This window comes from Ambystoma mexicanum, chromosome 7p, assembly GCF_040938575.1.
Source record: "Ambystoma mexicanum isolate Mex_15411 chromosome 7p, UKY_AmexF1_1, whole genome shotgun sequence".
In the NCBI taxonomy this organism is placed as follows: Eukaryota; Metazoa; Chordata; class Amphibia; order Caudata; family Ambystomatidae; genus Ambystoma; species Ambystoma mexicanum.
In genome coordinates, this window is record NC_090939.1 from 169,915,148 (window position 1) to 169,932,957 (window position 17,810).

The following is a 17,810-nucleotide window of genomic DNA, read 5'->3' on the forward strand; positions in this document are numbered from 1 at the left end:
TCCGGGTGTCGTGACCTGCGGAACATCAATCTGATGAGGAGAGGGGGAAGGTGGAGCTGGCTCCAAAGAGGCCGTAAGAGGCTAAATATTAAAACATAAAATGAAAATAAGGGCTAACGCCCTAGGTCTGATCCTTTGTTCCAGGCCTGGAATAATACAATAAGAACTCTGAAAGTAGTGAGGGAAGTTTGTTGCTTTTTCCCTTCATCTTTGCTCCCTCTTGGTCCGTAGATGATCACTGCATCGGTAAGCACCACAGCAAATGTGAGCTCTACCATCCACCTCTAATGACTTGAGGACTGTAAGAGTAGACCGTACTTCACTGTAGCCACAGTCCCAAAGCTGGGGTTAGATTGATATCAGAGGGGTACACAATAAGAAGTTACCTGTCTTTTTAATAAATGCTCTCCTGCATTTAAATCTCCAGATTTAAAACCGTAGTGCAAATCCTCTCCACGAGGGTGGGGTTACAGATCTCTGTTACAAATAAAGTTCTTTACAAAATGAATCCATAACAGTCAAGCATCTCCATAAAGAAAACCTCACTCTGCCTCTACTTTTTAGAGCAACGTTGTTCTTATGGCTCTCGGAATACTCCATAATAGGAGAGCTGTTTCCATTTTGGCTAAAACGGGCCTCTATATTATCGGGAGGTAAGAATTTCAACTAATGACTATGGGAAGGATGTCCTTCCACATCCCTAAACTTAAAATGGACTAGAAGGAAGGGGTGATGAGCAGACAAAAGCACATCAAAAGGTTAAAGGCGACATCCAAATCTTTCTAATTACCTGAACGTGAGTTATGAGGGAAGATCCTGCCATGACACTGTTAGTGAGCTGGAAGTACTCCAGTGGCAATGCTCATTATGAAGCGGGGCATGCTTAATTCACTCGTCACGTGGTGTCACTGAGCTAAAGAAACCATGGCATCTGAATCTCCTTTCTAAAGCTTCACCCAGTATTGTAGATGTCATGTATACCTATTTGCATTCCTGCAGCCGAAAATATAATGTAATTGTGCCTGTGAACAAGTTTGAAAAACACCAACATTACATTGAACGACTTACCACCACGACCCAGAGTCCCCTAAGTCTCCTTCTGTTGCCCCTTAATCATTACCCCATATTAAGTTCCCTTTTTTATTCTCTTCCTCAAGTTGCAGGTTACACAGAGCAAGATTCACGAGTAACACCCTTCGATCCATCCACCACCTTTCAAGGACAGACACCTACTGACATACATAGAACACTCAATCCAGCATCGCTTCAAACATTGTGCATTACATCACAGCACCTTTCGCAGCAATCATCGCTACTTGGAGGACATGGCCTAACATCTCTTTTCTTTACAGACACGAGGAGCAGAGGGCACAATGCTTTCTTAAAGCAATGTTTTTTCCATTAAAGTTGGATTTGTGATTTTTAGAAATGTGAAGTCTCAAGCGGTCCTGTTGATGCTGAGGTGGTCTCTGTCTTGCAGGTCTACATTACTTAGTCTGTGTGTTTCTCTTGTTTCAGGTGCGTCAGTATGTCGTGCAAGTGGTGTTCTCCGTCACATTTGCCTTCTCCTGCACCATGTTTGAGCTCATCATATTTGAGATTCTGGGGCTCCTGAGCTCAAGGTAAAGACATTGTGGCCGGGGAAGCAGAGACGTTGCTAGGGGGTGCTGAGGGGGCTGTAGCCCCAGGTCTTTTGGTTGTAGCCCCAGATAGAAGCTCAGGGGCTACAACCAAAGGCTAGCTTGCCCCGAGTCCCGATGGTCCCAACATTAGCGTAGCCCTGGATCTTTTCCAGACCTAGCAACACCACTGCGGGGAAGACTATATAATATGATCTCTTGTGCATGGCACAACCAGTAGATGTGGTAAAAAAAGGATCATAAAAGGAATAAGGAATTTTATAGTAGGTCGGGGGTCAGGAGAGGGGGACCAATGATCCTGAGTAAACTAGGTTAATCCTGGAGCCCACATAGTACCCGTGTGTAAAGACCTGGCTGAAAAATAGTTTGACTTATCAGAGTGGTGGGCAGTCTCTTCCCTCAGTGCTTGCCTGTTTTTCTGAGCGCTCAAATGTTTTCTCAAGTTTAGGTAGGGTGTACCATTCCAGATTGGGCACTAGTGATTGCTTTGAGAATAGCTTCATGTGGACACCTCGATCAGTCTAATGAAGTCCTGTATTTACCAATCATTGTAGACGCAACATGCTCCTTCAGTGAACTTCGTCATATACTCTGTGGTTCGCATTGGGAATGTGTGCTTTATCTTGTATTTATTGAAATGTTTAAAATCTAAAACACGAGGTTGCGAAAAACCTATAAGAATCCCTTCAGTAAGAGCTGCGTGTTATGCAGGCCCTCTGGTTCTGATGTGTTTTGGAGCGGCCAGGAAGGGTCTCTCCTCACCCCCACACTTTGGTTTGTCTGTGATTGTAGCGTTTGATCCAGAGCCTGACCTGCTCTGCTATCTCTGAAAGTGTCTCCTTTCTTTCAGCTCACGCTATTTCCACTGGAAGTTGAATCTTTGTGTGATTCTACTGGTTCTGGTTTTTGTCGTGCCATTCTACATTGGCTACTTCGTAATCAGCAATATCCGGCTACGTGAGTATTTTTGGTGGCAGCAGTTATCAAATTGTGTGGGGTTTCTAGAAGGTAATCCACTGACACTGGAAACTCGAGTTTCAGTACTGTGCTGATATTTAAAAGTGTAAAACTTATGTCTCCTCAATTACAAGCATTGCCGACTAATTTCCCTAAAGACAATGGAAAATCCATCAGCTGTAGATACACTACTCCAGCCTTGTTTTGTGCTTAATTGTTCCAATTTATGACATTAAGCATGTGGTTCTTCAAGGCCTGTATGTGTGAACAGAAAAAAACCTAAAATAAGATTGTATGCACTGTCTTAAATGGTGTCCTTTATTATTAATCTGCTACTATCCATTACTGTATTTAGCCCACCTCTTATTCAATGACATGCACTCTTTTATGTGGTTATGATTCTGCTGAAAATATACTGTGTACATTTTATTGATTTAAAAAAAAAGATTGAGCCCTAATCAGTAATGTAATGAACAGAATTAAATGTGTGTACATTTTTGTAAGGGGTCAGAAATGTGAGGCGGACACAAAGTGGTAGTGTTCAACATCAGACATCTTCATTAAAAGGAAAGGGTTGGATAAAGGCCTATCTGTCCCTATCCTAAAGAGTTTCACTACCTAGGAAACCAAAACTAAAGACCAGTCTGTGTCTCGTCAAAATTTACACTGTCCTTGTGTCCAAAACATGAATCTCACACTCACATGCAAATTGAACAACTAAGAGTGTACGGAAAGTGTCTCTGATGTAAGTGTGGTGAAAAGTGTTTAATAAGCAAATAGATAAATTCAACAAAACAATCCTTGGATACAAAGAGGGTTTAGGGGTACTCGCTTCTGCTTGATGTCTCTGGTAGGATGGCAAGCATATTTCAAACAATCTCTTCTTAAAGGTGTCTAAATTGTCTCTTTCAAATAATGGCACTGTAAGGATGGCAAAATTGTCTTTCGGAAAACCAATTTTCAAGGATGCCAAAAGTCTCTCTCTTAAGCGGCCATATCCTAAGAATAGCAAAAATGTCTCTTTCAAACAACCACTTCGTAGGGATGGCAAATGTGTCTTTTCCAAACAATAGTTCCCTAAGGATGTTGAAAGTAGTTTCTTAAAGTTGATCAAAGTGTCTCTTTTTAAAACAATCACTTCTTAAATAAAATGTTCTGGTATACTCGGAAGCCAGGAAGCCTTTAGTAAGTTCATCAGATTCCCTGGTGTACTCTCCTGAAAGTTATCTGTTTACAATGTCTGTAACCTCTGACCAATTTAAATGGATTACCTGGTATACTCCCTTGCCAGGAATCCCTTTCCTGGATCTGCAGATCCCCTGGTATACTCTCCTGCTAGGTATCCTCTCCCCAAATGTTTACTGCCTGATGTCCTTCTTTCACCAGTGCTTCTCTCTAATGTTCCCACTGTCTTTTGGTATACCATAGTTGTATTCCTTCTCTGTATATAGTTTCTTGGCTTAAGGTATTACTTTCCCCACATTGACATTTCATATATGGAGACTTGTTCAAGTTCAACATTTCCACTTCTTCAGTAGTATTTATCTGCTTTTGGCAACACAACTTTCCCCATATTGAGATCTCGTATATGGAGATTTGTTCAGGTTTTGTCTTTTCCTTTTTTAACATTCATTGGCTTGTGGCAATACTTGATCCAACCTTCCCCATATTGACATCTCATACATGAGGATTTGGGCACTTTTTGGGCCTGATTCATGGAAGTGTTTTAAATGGCGCAATCCCATCGGAAAACGTCCCATGAATCAGGCCCTCCATCTTTGTTTTCTTCTTACACGATATTCAAAATGAGTTCTTAAGGTTTCACATGCCAGTCAGTGCCCCGGGGCCCCCAACATCTCTGGGCAGACTCACCGTTGTCTGGCACTGCCTCCAACTTGTGGCACATTGCTGCAGTTAAGCTTTCACCTCGGGATGGTGTTCCGCTGTGCAGAATTTCTCTCAGCTCTTCTACTGACTGCACTCGTCTGCCAGTAAGCCTGCTGCTCCAATACTTGACCACGCTGCCGGTAGCTGCTTGATCGCTGCTGCCGTTTCACCACTGGTCCTCTCGCGGTGCTTGCAGCTTCCTCCATGGCCCAGCACCTCTCAAGTAAGCACTGCCCGCCAGTGGCAGCTTGGGAATACCTGCTCACACCAGCACTATCCGTTCCCGCTTCTCTGCCTTCTCCCGTGGCTCTGCTTCCTTCTGCTTCCATTCGGCTCCTCTCTGGCAAATACAGACACCATTTTTAAATGTCCCACATAGTTGGGCCTCATAACAAGTAGCCTGCATATTCAGTTTAGTGTTTCCTCTGATCCATATTAACCCCTTCCACCTCTTTCACTTCCCAGTACTTGAGGGTTTATGGGATTTGGAGTCCATAAGATTTATAGGACTTTTGAGGTGATTTTTGTTTAGGATGTTTGATTACCACTAAACCATCAGAGACAGTAGGGGGGGGTGGGGTGGGGCGGTGTGTGTGTGTGTGTGTGTGTCTCTGTCTGTGTCTGTCTGTCTGTCTGTCTGGAACTTGGGATATATAGGGTCATCTTAATTGCAGAGGGAAGAATACTGCGTCCCTCCTGATGGGGGTCACCACATCTCCCCAACAGCCATCTTCTCTCATGTGATCCTCCCTCATAATACCACTCCCAAGGTCAGGTTCACGTAGCGGCTGCCGTCCCCTAGCCACATGGGAGGAGATCCCAGGCCTCATCACATCTCCTTTAATTAATATTCCAATTACATTTGCTCATTTTGAGAAAGGCGATGTTGATATGCATTGCAGGCAAAGCGTCTTCTGCATTTCCATGGTCAGTAAAGACAAGCCAGCATTGTGCAAGCATCTATCGTCCTGGCCTCCCCGCCCCACCCAACAAAGAATGCATTATCTATCGGTCCCTAGTGACAAAAAATCCAGAGAACCGGAACGTGAGCAATGACATTTTTGATCTATACAGTACAACCATACAAGTCAAGACAACATTGAGGCGAGGTCGAAATGACCAAAGGTAGTCCATGTATAATATTAATAATGTTGCATCAAGTTTAATTCTGTTAATTCAATAACTGATTAGGGTTCATTCCATTTCTGAAACATTTTCAACAGGGAACTGAAGTTCTATTTTTGTGTAAAATTGTCAAAATGTACTCACAAAATATTTGCATCAGAATCATAATTGACCGCCTGTCATTGTATAACAGATGGGTTAGATATATCAGCGGAGAGTAGCACATTGATTAATAATGAAGGACATAATTTGAGAGATGTGCAGACCTTAAAGAACAACTTACTTAATGTAATACATTCGACCTGCTAACCGCGAAACACGTCTTGGCCGCTTTAGCTACATCTGATCCATTTTGCTTTTCTTTAGAGAAATGAGTCTTAATAGAATTGAAACTGTGGGATCTATCGATCCTATGGAAGACTAAGGTAAAGAGACCTGGTAAATACATTGTATTTCCTATAATTACATTTTAAATCTGAAGCTACACATGAATATTCATCAAGAATATAGATTGAGATTATAAAATTACTTATGACAGACAGTCTTATTTGGAAAAGATATTGCCTAGCAAATAAACTAAGGGTTGAGGGCATCACAATTGACTGTGCAACATAGACATTTTGTTACATACATATGTCCAGGGATACACAGAGCATTGATTGCTGCATAACCAAAAATAAATTAGTGAAGAAATAACAGACTAATGTATATTCCAATCGTATGGGCCAGCTGTACCTTGGTTATAAAAATAGAATATGCTCCAACTCCTTTGACCTAATCCTGTTCTTTTGGTTTATTCAAAGCATATATATTTTTTTACTTTTACGCTTGCCATGCTCAGTATAACTGCATATGTGTAAAGGTGGGAGGCCGCAACATCATCTCTAGTTAACGCTGAGTTGGAGTATGGCTTGGTGCAATGTTTAGTGGATTGTTCCTTTGTAGAGTATATTAAGGCTGGATATTCACCCTGTATACGGGTGCATTTGGAATATACATACATAGGTGGATTAAGCCAATGTAATGTTTCCAATTGTGCTCAAGGGGTATATGTTGCACCCCTTGGATTAGAACTTTGCAAGAAAGGGGTTGGCACAGAAATCGGATCTCATAGTTGAGTGAGTACAAAATTTCCAAGAACAGGTCAACATGAAGTATACCAACCTGTTTGTATTGGGCTACTTTGGGCAAGATGTAGTGAAGATGCACCGTACTGTATTGATTAGACTGCAAAGGCCTGAAATCATTGCACCCTATGCCCCTAGCCTTCAGCCGGATGCGTTCCATTTTCAATGTGAGGATTAGTCCTCTATAGAGCTTAGAGCTCTGAAAGGTAGAGTTCATTATTGCTTGTGGATCCCAACTTTAGCCAGTAGAGCAATGAGCATCAAATGACAAATGTTTGAACACCTAGTCCCTTTGTGCAGATTTTGACACCAGCTGAATTTTTAGTTGCTTCAAATCGGGCTTGCTCAGCCCCGACTTTGATGCTTGCAGAAGTCATTTGTTTCTGAACTTAATGTGGGTTTCTGATCTTTAAGTGGGAGCCCTTGCCTTCATGGGTTACTAAAGGTCAGTTTAGAGGTTCTCACAGTTGACCGTTTTGTCTATTTCTGCTTCCCTAGTCCACAGGCAGCGGCTGATGTTCTCCTGCGCCATTTGGTTCACGTTCATGTATTTCTTTTGGAAACTTGGGGATCCCTTCCCTATTCTCAGCCCAAAGCACGGTAAGTTATTCATTCATTCATCTGGTTTCTTTTTACTTGGGTTTTCTGCATGCTTCGTTTCACTCCTGTTAAAATGTGCAGCTATTTGTGAGGCTATATGTAACTGGGTAATGGCTTGAGTTCTCTGCGCCTCAGTTTGTGTAGGAGCAGGGTGTCATTTTCAACAGAAATAACGTACAAACTCGGCAATAACAGATGGCAGTTGTAGGGTAAGGCGTCTTTACGTAAGAGCATTCTTGGATTCAATGACGTACACCCAACTGCAGAAGGGGTAACTATCAGAACCTAAACCAGGGACAATGACTGGAGGACATTACAGCATTTTCTTTTTTAGTTTTCGTATTGTATTGGAAACACTTATGAGAGTACATTAAACTAAAATTCCAGGATTGCAACTTCAAAATGTCATTTATAGTACACATAGTAAACCATACAAAACAGTTGTTGATCAATCATTTCAAACGGTCAGACACCTAGAACTAATTGGACCCCATAAGTGTAATAATTGAGAAAAGAGTGATGAAGAAAAGGGCAAGCAGAGTAACAGGAAATGGTAGGGAAAGGAAAAGGCAGGAAAGAACATCATGAGAGCGACAAGAGAAGGAAGGGGAGAATGAAGGGAAGTAAGAGCAAGGGGGGGAGGAGGGACAATATGGATGGAAAACAGATATGTGTAGAGGCCTATGAATTATTCATTACCATCAAATGTACAAGGCTGCATATTACCAAGTGTATCTGGTTGGATATTGTGCTCCAGACTGTCATCTACCACTAAGTGGAACTGCAATACAAACAACAGAAATGAAATAGAACTAAATATATACATTGCTCAGTTCATCATGTCCAATTAATCATGTCCCATGGTAATCGTCCCTGGTGTGCAGAGCCTTAAGTGCTGGTTCTAGCGGAGGGTTGGCATACTAAGGGTTCCCAAGCCATTCCTCTAGCAAGGCCCATTTCCCTGAATCTGACCTATGGGTGGAGCCTTTCTTGTAGCGGCAAGTCTTGATGCTTGTTACGTTGGCCACCTGATTCCGTGATGCAATTGTAGAGAACAGTTCGACAGTATAACAGTCGCTAGTAGAATGTCGAACAGTTTCTTTAGAGAAGCATTTCCATTGAAGTTAGGACGTATACTACCACAAATGACTGCCAAGCTGGAATAAGGGATGGATGTATTACAAAAATGAATGATCAAGGCCATTTGGAATTCCAGAATTGAGACAAATTAGCATGTAAAAAGCATATGTTCCACGGTCCCTTTTTCCAGGTGACACGACCAGCACAACAATCATATGGAAAGCTGCCCCAGCTTCGCTAGCTTAGAGCGTGTGAAATGGAGACTATTGTACAACATGAAGAGAGTTTGGCTTCTAGATGCAGCCCTGGAGGTGAGCCGAATCTTCCTCCAAATGTCTGGCCATAATCTTTTTGAGGCTCGTTCCACAGCACTCTTACCATCCCTTTTGTGTTCGTATTGGGATGCGACTGCACCAGCACAGACAACAGTTTATAGACTGCAGAGGCTGACCTGAAAGTACCTCACACGTTCAGCGCTCTAGATTAGCTGTTGGTGTCCATCCTGCGTTCACACCTTGACAAGAACATGCTCCTAGGAAGGGTATTTGCTCGTTGGCGTGGTGTAAATGACCTGCTACCATTGGGGGACGATAAATGTACATCATAGTTGCCCCAGATAAGCCCAGAAGATAGGTTTACCGTTCACTTACAACTTGTTGAACCATATAGCTTGAGGGTGTACTGAATGAGCTATCCCCCTGGAGGTTTGACTCCCAGTTGTACAGGGTCTTGCTAGTATTTGATATTCTAATCCTGGGAAGGAAGGTGTTTGATATGGGGGATGTCTCAGGCCCTATACAGGGAAGCTAAATGCCATACTGGATAGAAAAGCCTATTCCACAAGCTGTGATTGCCCTTGATTACAAAGGCATCGTAGTCAATTTTGAAGTGGGAAAATGCATCCCACGCGAGGTGGCCAGCATTCTAGGCTTCTTACCTAGCTGTAAAAGCTTCGATATAGGCGCTCCAGATACGATTTTGAGGTGAGAGACTCGTACTTAAACTTTTGAGAGTAGATGCATTTTCAGGGGAGTAAAACTGAGTTTTTTTTCCCCCTTCGCAAGAGAGTCAAGTATGTGACATCCAGTCGACGTGTGCAAAATGTTATGGAAATCATCATCACGCCGCAGTGGGCCACATTGTGACTTGAAAAGTAGGTATCTCTCACACATAACATATAAAGCAGAGGGTGCGGTAGCACAGACACCATCTTACAAATGGAAGAGAGGAGCACTAGCACTCTGCGGTTCCCTTGCACGTAAAGGAAAAAGTACAACCACAGCATCAGCATTTTAACGCTTTGCTCACACAGAACAGGTAGAAGCGAGTAGAAGCTTTGCAGGCTTCCCCTACAGAAACAGGAAAGGCGAATACAGGTACTCCTACTGCAAGGTTTCATCATGCAGAACAGGTGGAGTTGATCGGTGCACGTTGTTAAGCAAGGGTAGAATATTCTCGCACACAGAACAGATTAGGAGTGTGTCTCTGCAGTAGTAGCTCCTCTCATATAAAACAGGTGCAACATAGCTTTCATTAGTGCTCACTCCACTTCTAATATAGAAAAGGAATACCATAGATCTCAGTAGATCATGCTTTCATCACATAGAATAGGAATGTTGTGGGTCTCAACAATATACAACAGTTAAGTTGTGTGTCAAAGCAGTGCAAGTTCCACTCGCATAGAAAAAGAGCTGCATTTGATGGGACAGGCAAGCAATCCACGCTGAGATAAATGAAGGGCCTGAGCATTTCATGCTACACTTGCATAGAACTGGAACGTCAAAGGCCTCGGCAGCCCAAATTCCGGTCACAAAGAACATGCCCAGCATGGCCCTCCATGATCAAAGCTCCCCTCATAGTATAGGCACAGCATAAACACAGCAGCGGGAGCACTGATGAAGTCTAGAACTAGTACTACTTAATGGAATGCCCATGTTATCAACCAATATTGCAGAGAGGTAAGGGTTCAATGCTAAATTCTATAGCTAATCCCTTGGTCAAAGGTTGGCTGGACAGAGTTGGCTTTAAATCCTCCAGGGGTTCGTAAAGGTAATCCTAATCATGCTTAGAGGTTGGACGACCCTGCATGATGCGCTACATCAAAAGTTAAATACTTGTCTGGATTTCTACTGCATGGACATATATTTTTTTTCTATTTCAATTACAAATGTAACAATTTAATTTATGTGTATTTTGGAACAGCACTTGCACTGACTGGAGAGTCTGGTTTTAAATGCTTTAATTGTAGTCTTGGAAGATTTGAAAGAAGCTGTGATCCATGTGATTGGTGTAATGACAATCACTCGCTCTTGAGAGAAATTGTCCTGCCGCCACTGGTCAGTTATAGTCCCATTTACCACAATGACTGCAAGTTCAGGTGGAATGAATGTTTAAACTAGAAATTGGGCCTTATTACGAGTCCGGCGCTAACCCTGCCGGTGCTACCGGCGGGTTGCCGCTGGCCTCGTAAAACTTTACCGGCACCTGACTTCCCGGTGCCACTGGGAGATTAGAAGTCCGGCGGCCCGGGAATTCAGGTGCCAATAAAATGTAAGTCCCCATTCCATAGGACTTTATGGGAATGGGGACACGTGACAGCTCTGCTTACTGTGGCCGCTGCGCCTCTAAAGGGCCTAGTGGGTGGGAAAGGTTAATTTCCTTCCCAGCAACTCTGTGCTCTCTCTTTTTGACAAGCTCTGCGCACACTGGACTGAGAAAATTGTCTATTTTCATAGGCTACTCCATATCATGCATTTCATCCTGGAGATACAAATCTAAAGAAGCGTTCTTGTTTGTCATGTCACCTGCCCGCTGCTCTCAACTGGTGTGTAAATAGTACACATGGAAAGATGAAAGCTGTCGTATTTATAAGAATTTAATGCAGAAAAAGGCCCGGTACGACGCTTATCTGGAGGCCTGGATGTAACATAATTTATATCTTTAAAGAATGCAGAAGGCCAATCCATTTGTAACATAGATGGGGAGTAAAGCACTACTGGGGATTGTACTAATCCCAATAGTCTCAGCCAGCCCCCACCAAGAGCGTATCGCGGGGGACTATTTAAGCAGCAGCGTCTCCACACTTGCTTTGACAGCTTCAACATTTAAGAACAAAGTATTTTGTATATTATTCGACAAATGAATACCCACATTTTTGATAGTCTGGTTTCTACAAGAACCCAATAGTCTCCACATGTGGCTTTAGAAAAAATACTGATTGAAGGGCATAGTCTCTGTTTTTCTGTGTTTAATTTGTATCCCAACAGATTTGAAAACTTTGGTATTTCCTCTAATAAACCAGTCAAGGAACTGCAAGTTTCTTCTGGATGGGCTATTGTGTCATCAGCATAAGCAGATGTCTTGATATGGTATCCTCAAGTCCCCACTCTCTTGATAGATTTAATTCATTTGAATCGGTTGAGCAGATATTCTAGGAACAGGATGCAGAGGAGAGGGTTGAGAGGGCATCCATGTTTGGTTCCTCTATAGAGTTTGAAATGGGGAGAGAATACTCCAATTAACAAAGACTGTGAATCTGGGTTCTTGATACAGGTTAGGTATCAAGGCTATATTGCCCTGCCTCAAACCCTGTCAACACAAAGCTTTAGACTGAAGTTCCAGCCTACTCTGTCCAAGGCCTTCTAAGCATCCAGTGTGATGGCCACTCTTGGTTTATTGGCATGCTTCGTTAGGTCAGTAATATCGGAGTTGAGTGTATTAGCTGACGATAGCCTGGCTTTGACAAAGCCAGTCTAGTCCTTGTGTAGGAAGACTGGGGCTCTAACCTTAAAGCTAGGATTTTTGCAAACATATTTTCCTCTGCATTAATCCGTGAGATGGGTCTGTATATTTTGGTCCACACGGGATCCTTTCCCGGTTTTATGGCCTCAAAATGTGCTTCTGTCCACTCCTAGATGGATAGCGTGCAATTTAAGGGCTAGCAGTTCTGCAAACAAGTGGAAGAAGTCAAGGCTGTCCGTTCCTAGTGCCTTCCTACATTTCTTTTTAAACTTAATATATTTTTGCTTGTATATTGCCAGTTTGATTTCTGAAATCATGCTCTCTCCTCTAAGGCAACAAACTCTGTGGGTGATATAACATGTTGTGTGGGGTCCTTAATGGAGGCAGGAGTAGATATTGCTTCAGCCAAATATAGCTCCCCGTACAATTTAACTCTTCTTCACTTATCTTGGCCCTTTACAATTATGCTCTTATTAACATGAAGTCCAGCAATGTTATTATTTTGCTTTAATGGCGTTTAAATGGGAAGCTAGGAAAGCCCCCATTTTACTGGCTCCTCCAAAATGTGGAGTGGTATTTTAGGAGTACTCCTGCTCCCTTGTTCATGCGCTGCCTGCTGTACTCCATTTTTATTTTCATGAGAGCTTTTAGTTTCTCGACGTCGGGAGGGCAAATTTATATTTATTTATTGGGTATTTATAATGCACTTATACATCAGTATTTCAAGGCACTACAAGACAAGAGGGGGAGGGGCAGGGATGACAAAAGCAAACACAGACCTTCTAGGCCTTGTGCATTATGATTGTGAAAGTGCTGTAAAAAGTGTGGGAAGGGAGTAGAGGGGAGGGGAGAGGGAAGTGCCGGTCAGGGCGGAAGGGCCTGTGAGAAAGCGAGTGCCCGGGTGGGGGAGAGAGGGTAGGTGGACAGTGCCAGGGGAATGCAGAGAGTGCATAGGAAGGACGGTCCATGAGCTAAATGCGAGGTAAGGGGCTCAAAGGGTGCAGGCCAGCCAGGCTAGTGCAGGTGGCCCGGACGGGCAAGTGTGGATTGGTGGGGGGGCGGGTTCAGGTGAGACCAAGTGCAGGGGTAGATTGGAGGGGTAGATTGGACGAGGAGGGCCTAGTTCCCTGTAAGAATCTGAATCTGAAAGAGCCAGGCAGCCAGTTACAAGGCAGAAGGGGCCATTAGCATGGGAGGAGGTGAGGGAAGGAGGAAGAGAAATGGAAGGTCTTGAGAAGCTTCCCGATCTTAAGTAGATCCGGCTGAAGTCTGAGAGGGGAAGGCAGGACATTCCAGAGGGAGACCCATGCGGAGGAGAGAGAGATCTACTATAACGCTCACCTGGTATCCACAGGACGTCACTAGCCTGTTTTGACCTCTTACGACCTCAAACCCTTCCCTGGAGTCTACTCGACTGGAGACTGGGCCTGAAACACAGGATTGGTAGAGTTTTGTCTCTGTGTGCTTGAACCCCCTTCTTCCCCGGGGTCCAACCCTTCCCTTTGATCCACAGCTCACCTTGTTTTCTTGGAAAGTGTGCTCTCCGTCCTGCTTTCAGCGCAGGGGCGCGTTGATTGATGCAGGCTCGTTGCTGCCTAGTTACTTCACTGGCAAGAGTCTGACAGGTAAGTATAATGAGTCTTTTGAACAGTTCTCTAACTTTGTTCCTTTCCTTCCTTAGATGATGGCTGGTGTCCGGTGATGGCAACATGCTGCCGAGATGAGTAGCGCTGAAGCTGAGTGAGAGCATGATGTGCGATGCGACCCTTTCTTATTTGTATTGAACTGAGTTCTTTTTCTGTGTCTTTTAGGTGCCGCAATGTTTTCAGCGTGGATGCTGGCTATGACGAAGGAATTTGGTTAGTAAGCGCGGTATGCGTCGCCACTAGCTGTTTCCACGCTACCCTGGGGTGTCTTTTTCCCTCTTGCAGATGGATGAGAAGTTCCGGAGACAGAGTTCCCCCAGAGCGGCTGGGATTCAGGTAAGCGTTTGAAGCTCGTACAGTCTTTAAAAATAAGCGAAGATTTGCTGAATGCTTACTAATGCCTTTTTTCTGTTCTTTTCCCTTTTCCCTAGGAAGCGGCTTGCCGGGATGGGAATGACACCGCCGAAGATGCCCGCAGAACAGAAGGAGCGATGAATGATGGGCAGAAGCGCCGCAAGGTAAGGCTGTTCCTAACAGTGTTCTTGCGGGAGCTGAGCGCAGAAGAAAGATGCAGGCCTACTGGAGACCGATCCGAACACGGCGAGTGTCACGCTGCAGGTGCAGAAAACGCAAAGCATGTTTCTCAGCCTGAGCGTGGCTTAAATAGTCTCTGGGTATCCCAGGTGTCTCTGGGCTGAACCACACCCAACAGACTAGACTGCACGTGCAGTTCTGGGAACCGAACTATGTGGGGGCATCCATCTTGTCCCCATCAATGCACTACAAGTCCAATCCCTAATGTTATCCTATGGGAGTGAGTGAGTCTAACTCCAAGTGGGTCTTTGGAGGGATGGAGAAGCCCTTGAGGGCCATGTAGGTGATTGTGGCCTGGCTCCAGCCTGACATCTTGGAGGGCTGGGGACATGAGGGCAGGAATCATGACATCTACCCCCACTCTCTGCTTGGAAAAGTGTCTGTTCTGAAGAGAGTTGAAGCGAGAAGAGCAACAGGCTCTAGCCGGAAGTTATTTAGGGGGAGAGAGAGAAAAGGGGACCCTACGGCGTCAGATCCGACCCTTCGTTTGAGGGATGGAACTTATGCCTATAAGGTAATTGCAGGGGTGATGGGGGATGTATTGAGGGTGTGGGGGGGCATAGATTTGCAGGGTTTGGCCGCAGTAAAATTGTATTTGTGGCAAAATTGACTATGGCCAATTCTGCCGCAAACAATTCTGCTACAGCCAAATCACGTAGATCCGAAAGAGTTGGATGTAGCGGGTTCCCCTAGGCCCCAGAAAGCTTTGTGGATGATTTATGAAGGTCTTTAACTTGATCCTCACAGCTACCCGAGAGCCAGTGGATAGAGTTTTGGGCTGGAGAGATACGGTCCCTGGGCTTGAGGCCAAGGAAAAGTCTTGCAGTCCTATTCTGGGTTAGCTGAAGGGTCTGGAGACATTGAATTTGTGGGGGAAGGTGAGGAAATCGAGAATGTCTCTGAGGAGATGCAGCTTAAGGTGGGCCTTCTTGGCAAGGCCCGTGATGTGAGGAGGGAGAGGGGTCGAAGATGACACCAAGGTTTTTTGCCTCACAGGAGGGTGAGGGGAGGGGGGCCCATGGAGGGTGGCCAGAGTGTGGCAGTAATAGCGGGAGCAGGGTTCCCGATGAGGAGGATCTCTGTTTTACTGTCATTAAGGCAGAGATTGTTAGCAGTGCACCATGCCTGAATAGCAGACAGGCAGTCGGCAATGAAAGAGGAGGAGGCAGAGGAGGGAAGCTTGAAGGAGAGCTGCATGTCATACGCATAACACTAGAAGTTAATAGATAAGGTGGAGATAAAATGGGCAAGAGGGTACAGCTAGATGTTGAAAAGCCAAGGCCAGAGGATAGAGGGACACTGCAGGTGGAGAGTGATCTGGAGGATTTAAAGGGCCCAGTTGAACCTGGGAAGGCCGGTCAGAGAGGAAGGTCGTCATCCAGTCCAGAGCCAGGTCTGTGATGCCAAGGATAACACAGACGATTTATAAGGGTGGCATGATTGACCGTATCAAAGGCAGAGGAAAAGTCAAGAAGGATGAGAACGAAAGGAGAATTGGAATCAAGATTAGAGAGCAAGTCTTCATGGGAGTTCAGGAGCACAGTTTCCGTGCCCCTGGCAACTGTGAAGTCAGACTGGTGGTTCTGGAGACAACCAACAGATGCAGTGTGGTGGATAAGATGGGAGATGGCCAGCTTCTCCAAGAGTTTGCCCAGGAAGGGGTTAATGGAGATAGGGCGGTAGTTAGCCGGACAGGAAGGGGCGGCAGAAGGCTTTTTGAGGAGAGGATGCATAAGGGAGTGCTTAAGGAGTGCAGGGAATGATCCAGTGGCAAAGGAGTGATTGCAGAAATTAGCTAAGGTTGCAGCAAGGGAGACCATGTTCTCCTTGATAGTTATAGACGGACGAGTAGGGGAACAACTGTTTGGATGAGACTTTCATAGATCGGACTTGTCAAATGTATTTCTTCTCCATGATGTTGATATATTTAAGCACCTTAGTTGCATTTTGCTTCTCTAGTCTGTTTTTCCATGCTACATAACTAATAATAATGCCCACGAAGAGCAGCTTTATAGGCATCCCAAATTATTGCTTTTGAGATGATCCCTCGCTAACTAATTAGAAATAATTAATTTGGGAAGCGTGAGATTGAGTCTTTGAATTTGTGGGATCAGAGTAGGTCTGTGTTTTAGCACCATCAGTTATTTCTGGTGTTCATACCCTCACATCTCTGTATTGTGAACAGGGGCTTCTTATGCTTTTGCTCAAACATATTGTCAATTCTAGAGTAGGAAGAATGCACTGGAGAATAAAAGATATAATGTATTTCATCTGGATTACATATGTGCTAGCCGTCTACTAAGGGATTATGCATGGTGACGTTCTCCAAAGCCCTATGCATTTTCAATGGAACACACGTGCAGGGGGACTTTCTGTCCAATGCGGGATCAGAGGTAGATGGCAGTCTCGCTGATGATATGTGGGCTCAAGGGGTTAAACCAGGAGACTAAGATCATGCTAGAAAATGGGGGTCACCCTGGTTAGGACCATACAGGTATCTGGACTTTCCATCTAAAAGTTATTCCATCGAAAATTATTCATTGAATTGCCTTTCCATCGAAAAGCATATTCATTGAATAATTTTCGATAGTTAATTTCGATGGATAGTTAGGGTTAGGGGTAGGGTTAGATTAGGGGCCATGGTTAGGGTTAGATTTTAGATTTAGGGTTACATTTAGGGTTACATTTATGGCTAGGGTTAGGTTTAGAATTTAGATTTAGGGTTACATTTAGGGGTAGGTGTAGGGTTACGGTTAGAGTTAGGCTTGGGTTAGGTTTAAGGGGGTTATGGGGTACTGGGGGTAACCCCCACCACCAATATACAATAAACATTAAAACGTTACAAGGAGCTGGCCAGTTCCGCAATGTCAGCAGTGGACAGCTCCATGTAATGTTTTAGCGTTACAAAAAAATGTATCGAAATGCTATTTTTTACATTTAAAAGTGCATATCCATCTAAATTTGTCCATTTATATATTCGATGAACTGGTTTCGATGGAAATGCACTTTTACATGTAAAAGATAGCATTTGAATGCAATGGCATTCAATGGATTTGCATTTCGATGCATTTCCATCGATGGAAAGACCATAAACCGACTATACGCATTTAGAATTGTAATAGTTGTGTTATCAATCGAACAGACCACCAGCATCCATCTTCCATTTACATCTGGCTGCTTAGTACTGTGAATTTGTACTGCAAGAGTTTAATTGAAGATAATTCCTACCTCTCTTTGCGCCCGTGTGCTTCTAAGTAAACAACTTGACCTACCTTTGAGCCTGGATGTTTCTTTGCCGGGGAGATGTGTTTCTTGGATATGGGCGACATACGCCTTTTTAGTTTCTTCAATTGTGATGGTATCTGTTGTCTTTTAATGGGGGATCTTGGGCCTCTCACGTTTCATGTGATGAA

General features: G+C 44.1%; 1 protein-coding gene across 1 annotated transcript in view; it reads left to right on the plus strand.

The window, feature by feature from the left end:
- GPR89B (G protein-coupled receptor 89B) overlaps positions 1-17,810 on the plus strand; it is a 174,713-nt gene that overhangs the window by 18,714 nt on the left and 138,189 nt on the right. Inside the window, exons 3-5 of the mRNA XM_069636008.1 lie at positions 1,519-1,622; positions 2,491-2,597; positions 7,235-7,336. Of these exons, the coding sequence (XP_069492109.1) occupies positions 1,519-1,622; positions 2,491-2,597; positions 7,235-7,336 (313 nt within the window). The remainder of the gene's footprint in view (positions 1-1,518; positions 1,623-2,490; positions 2,598-7,234; positions 7,337-17,810) is intronic.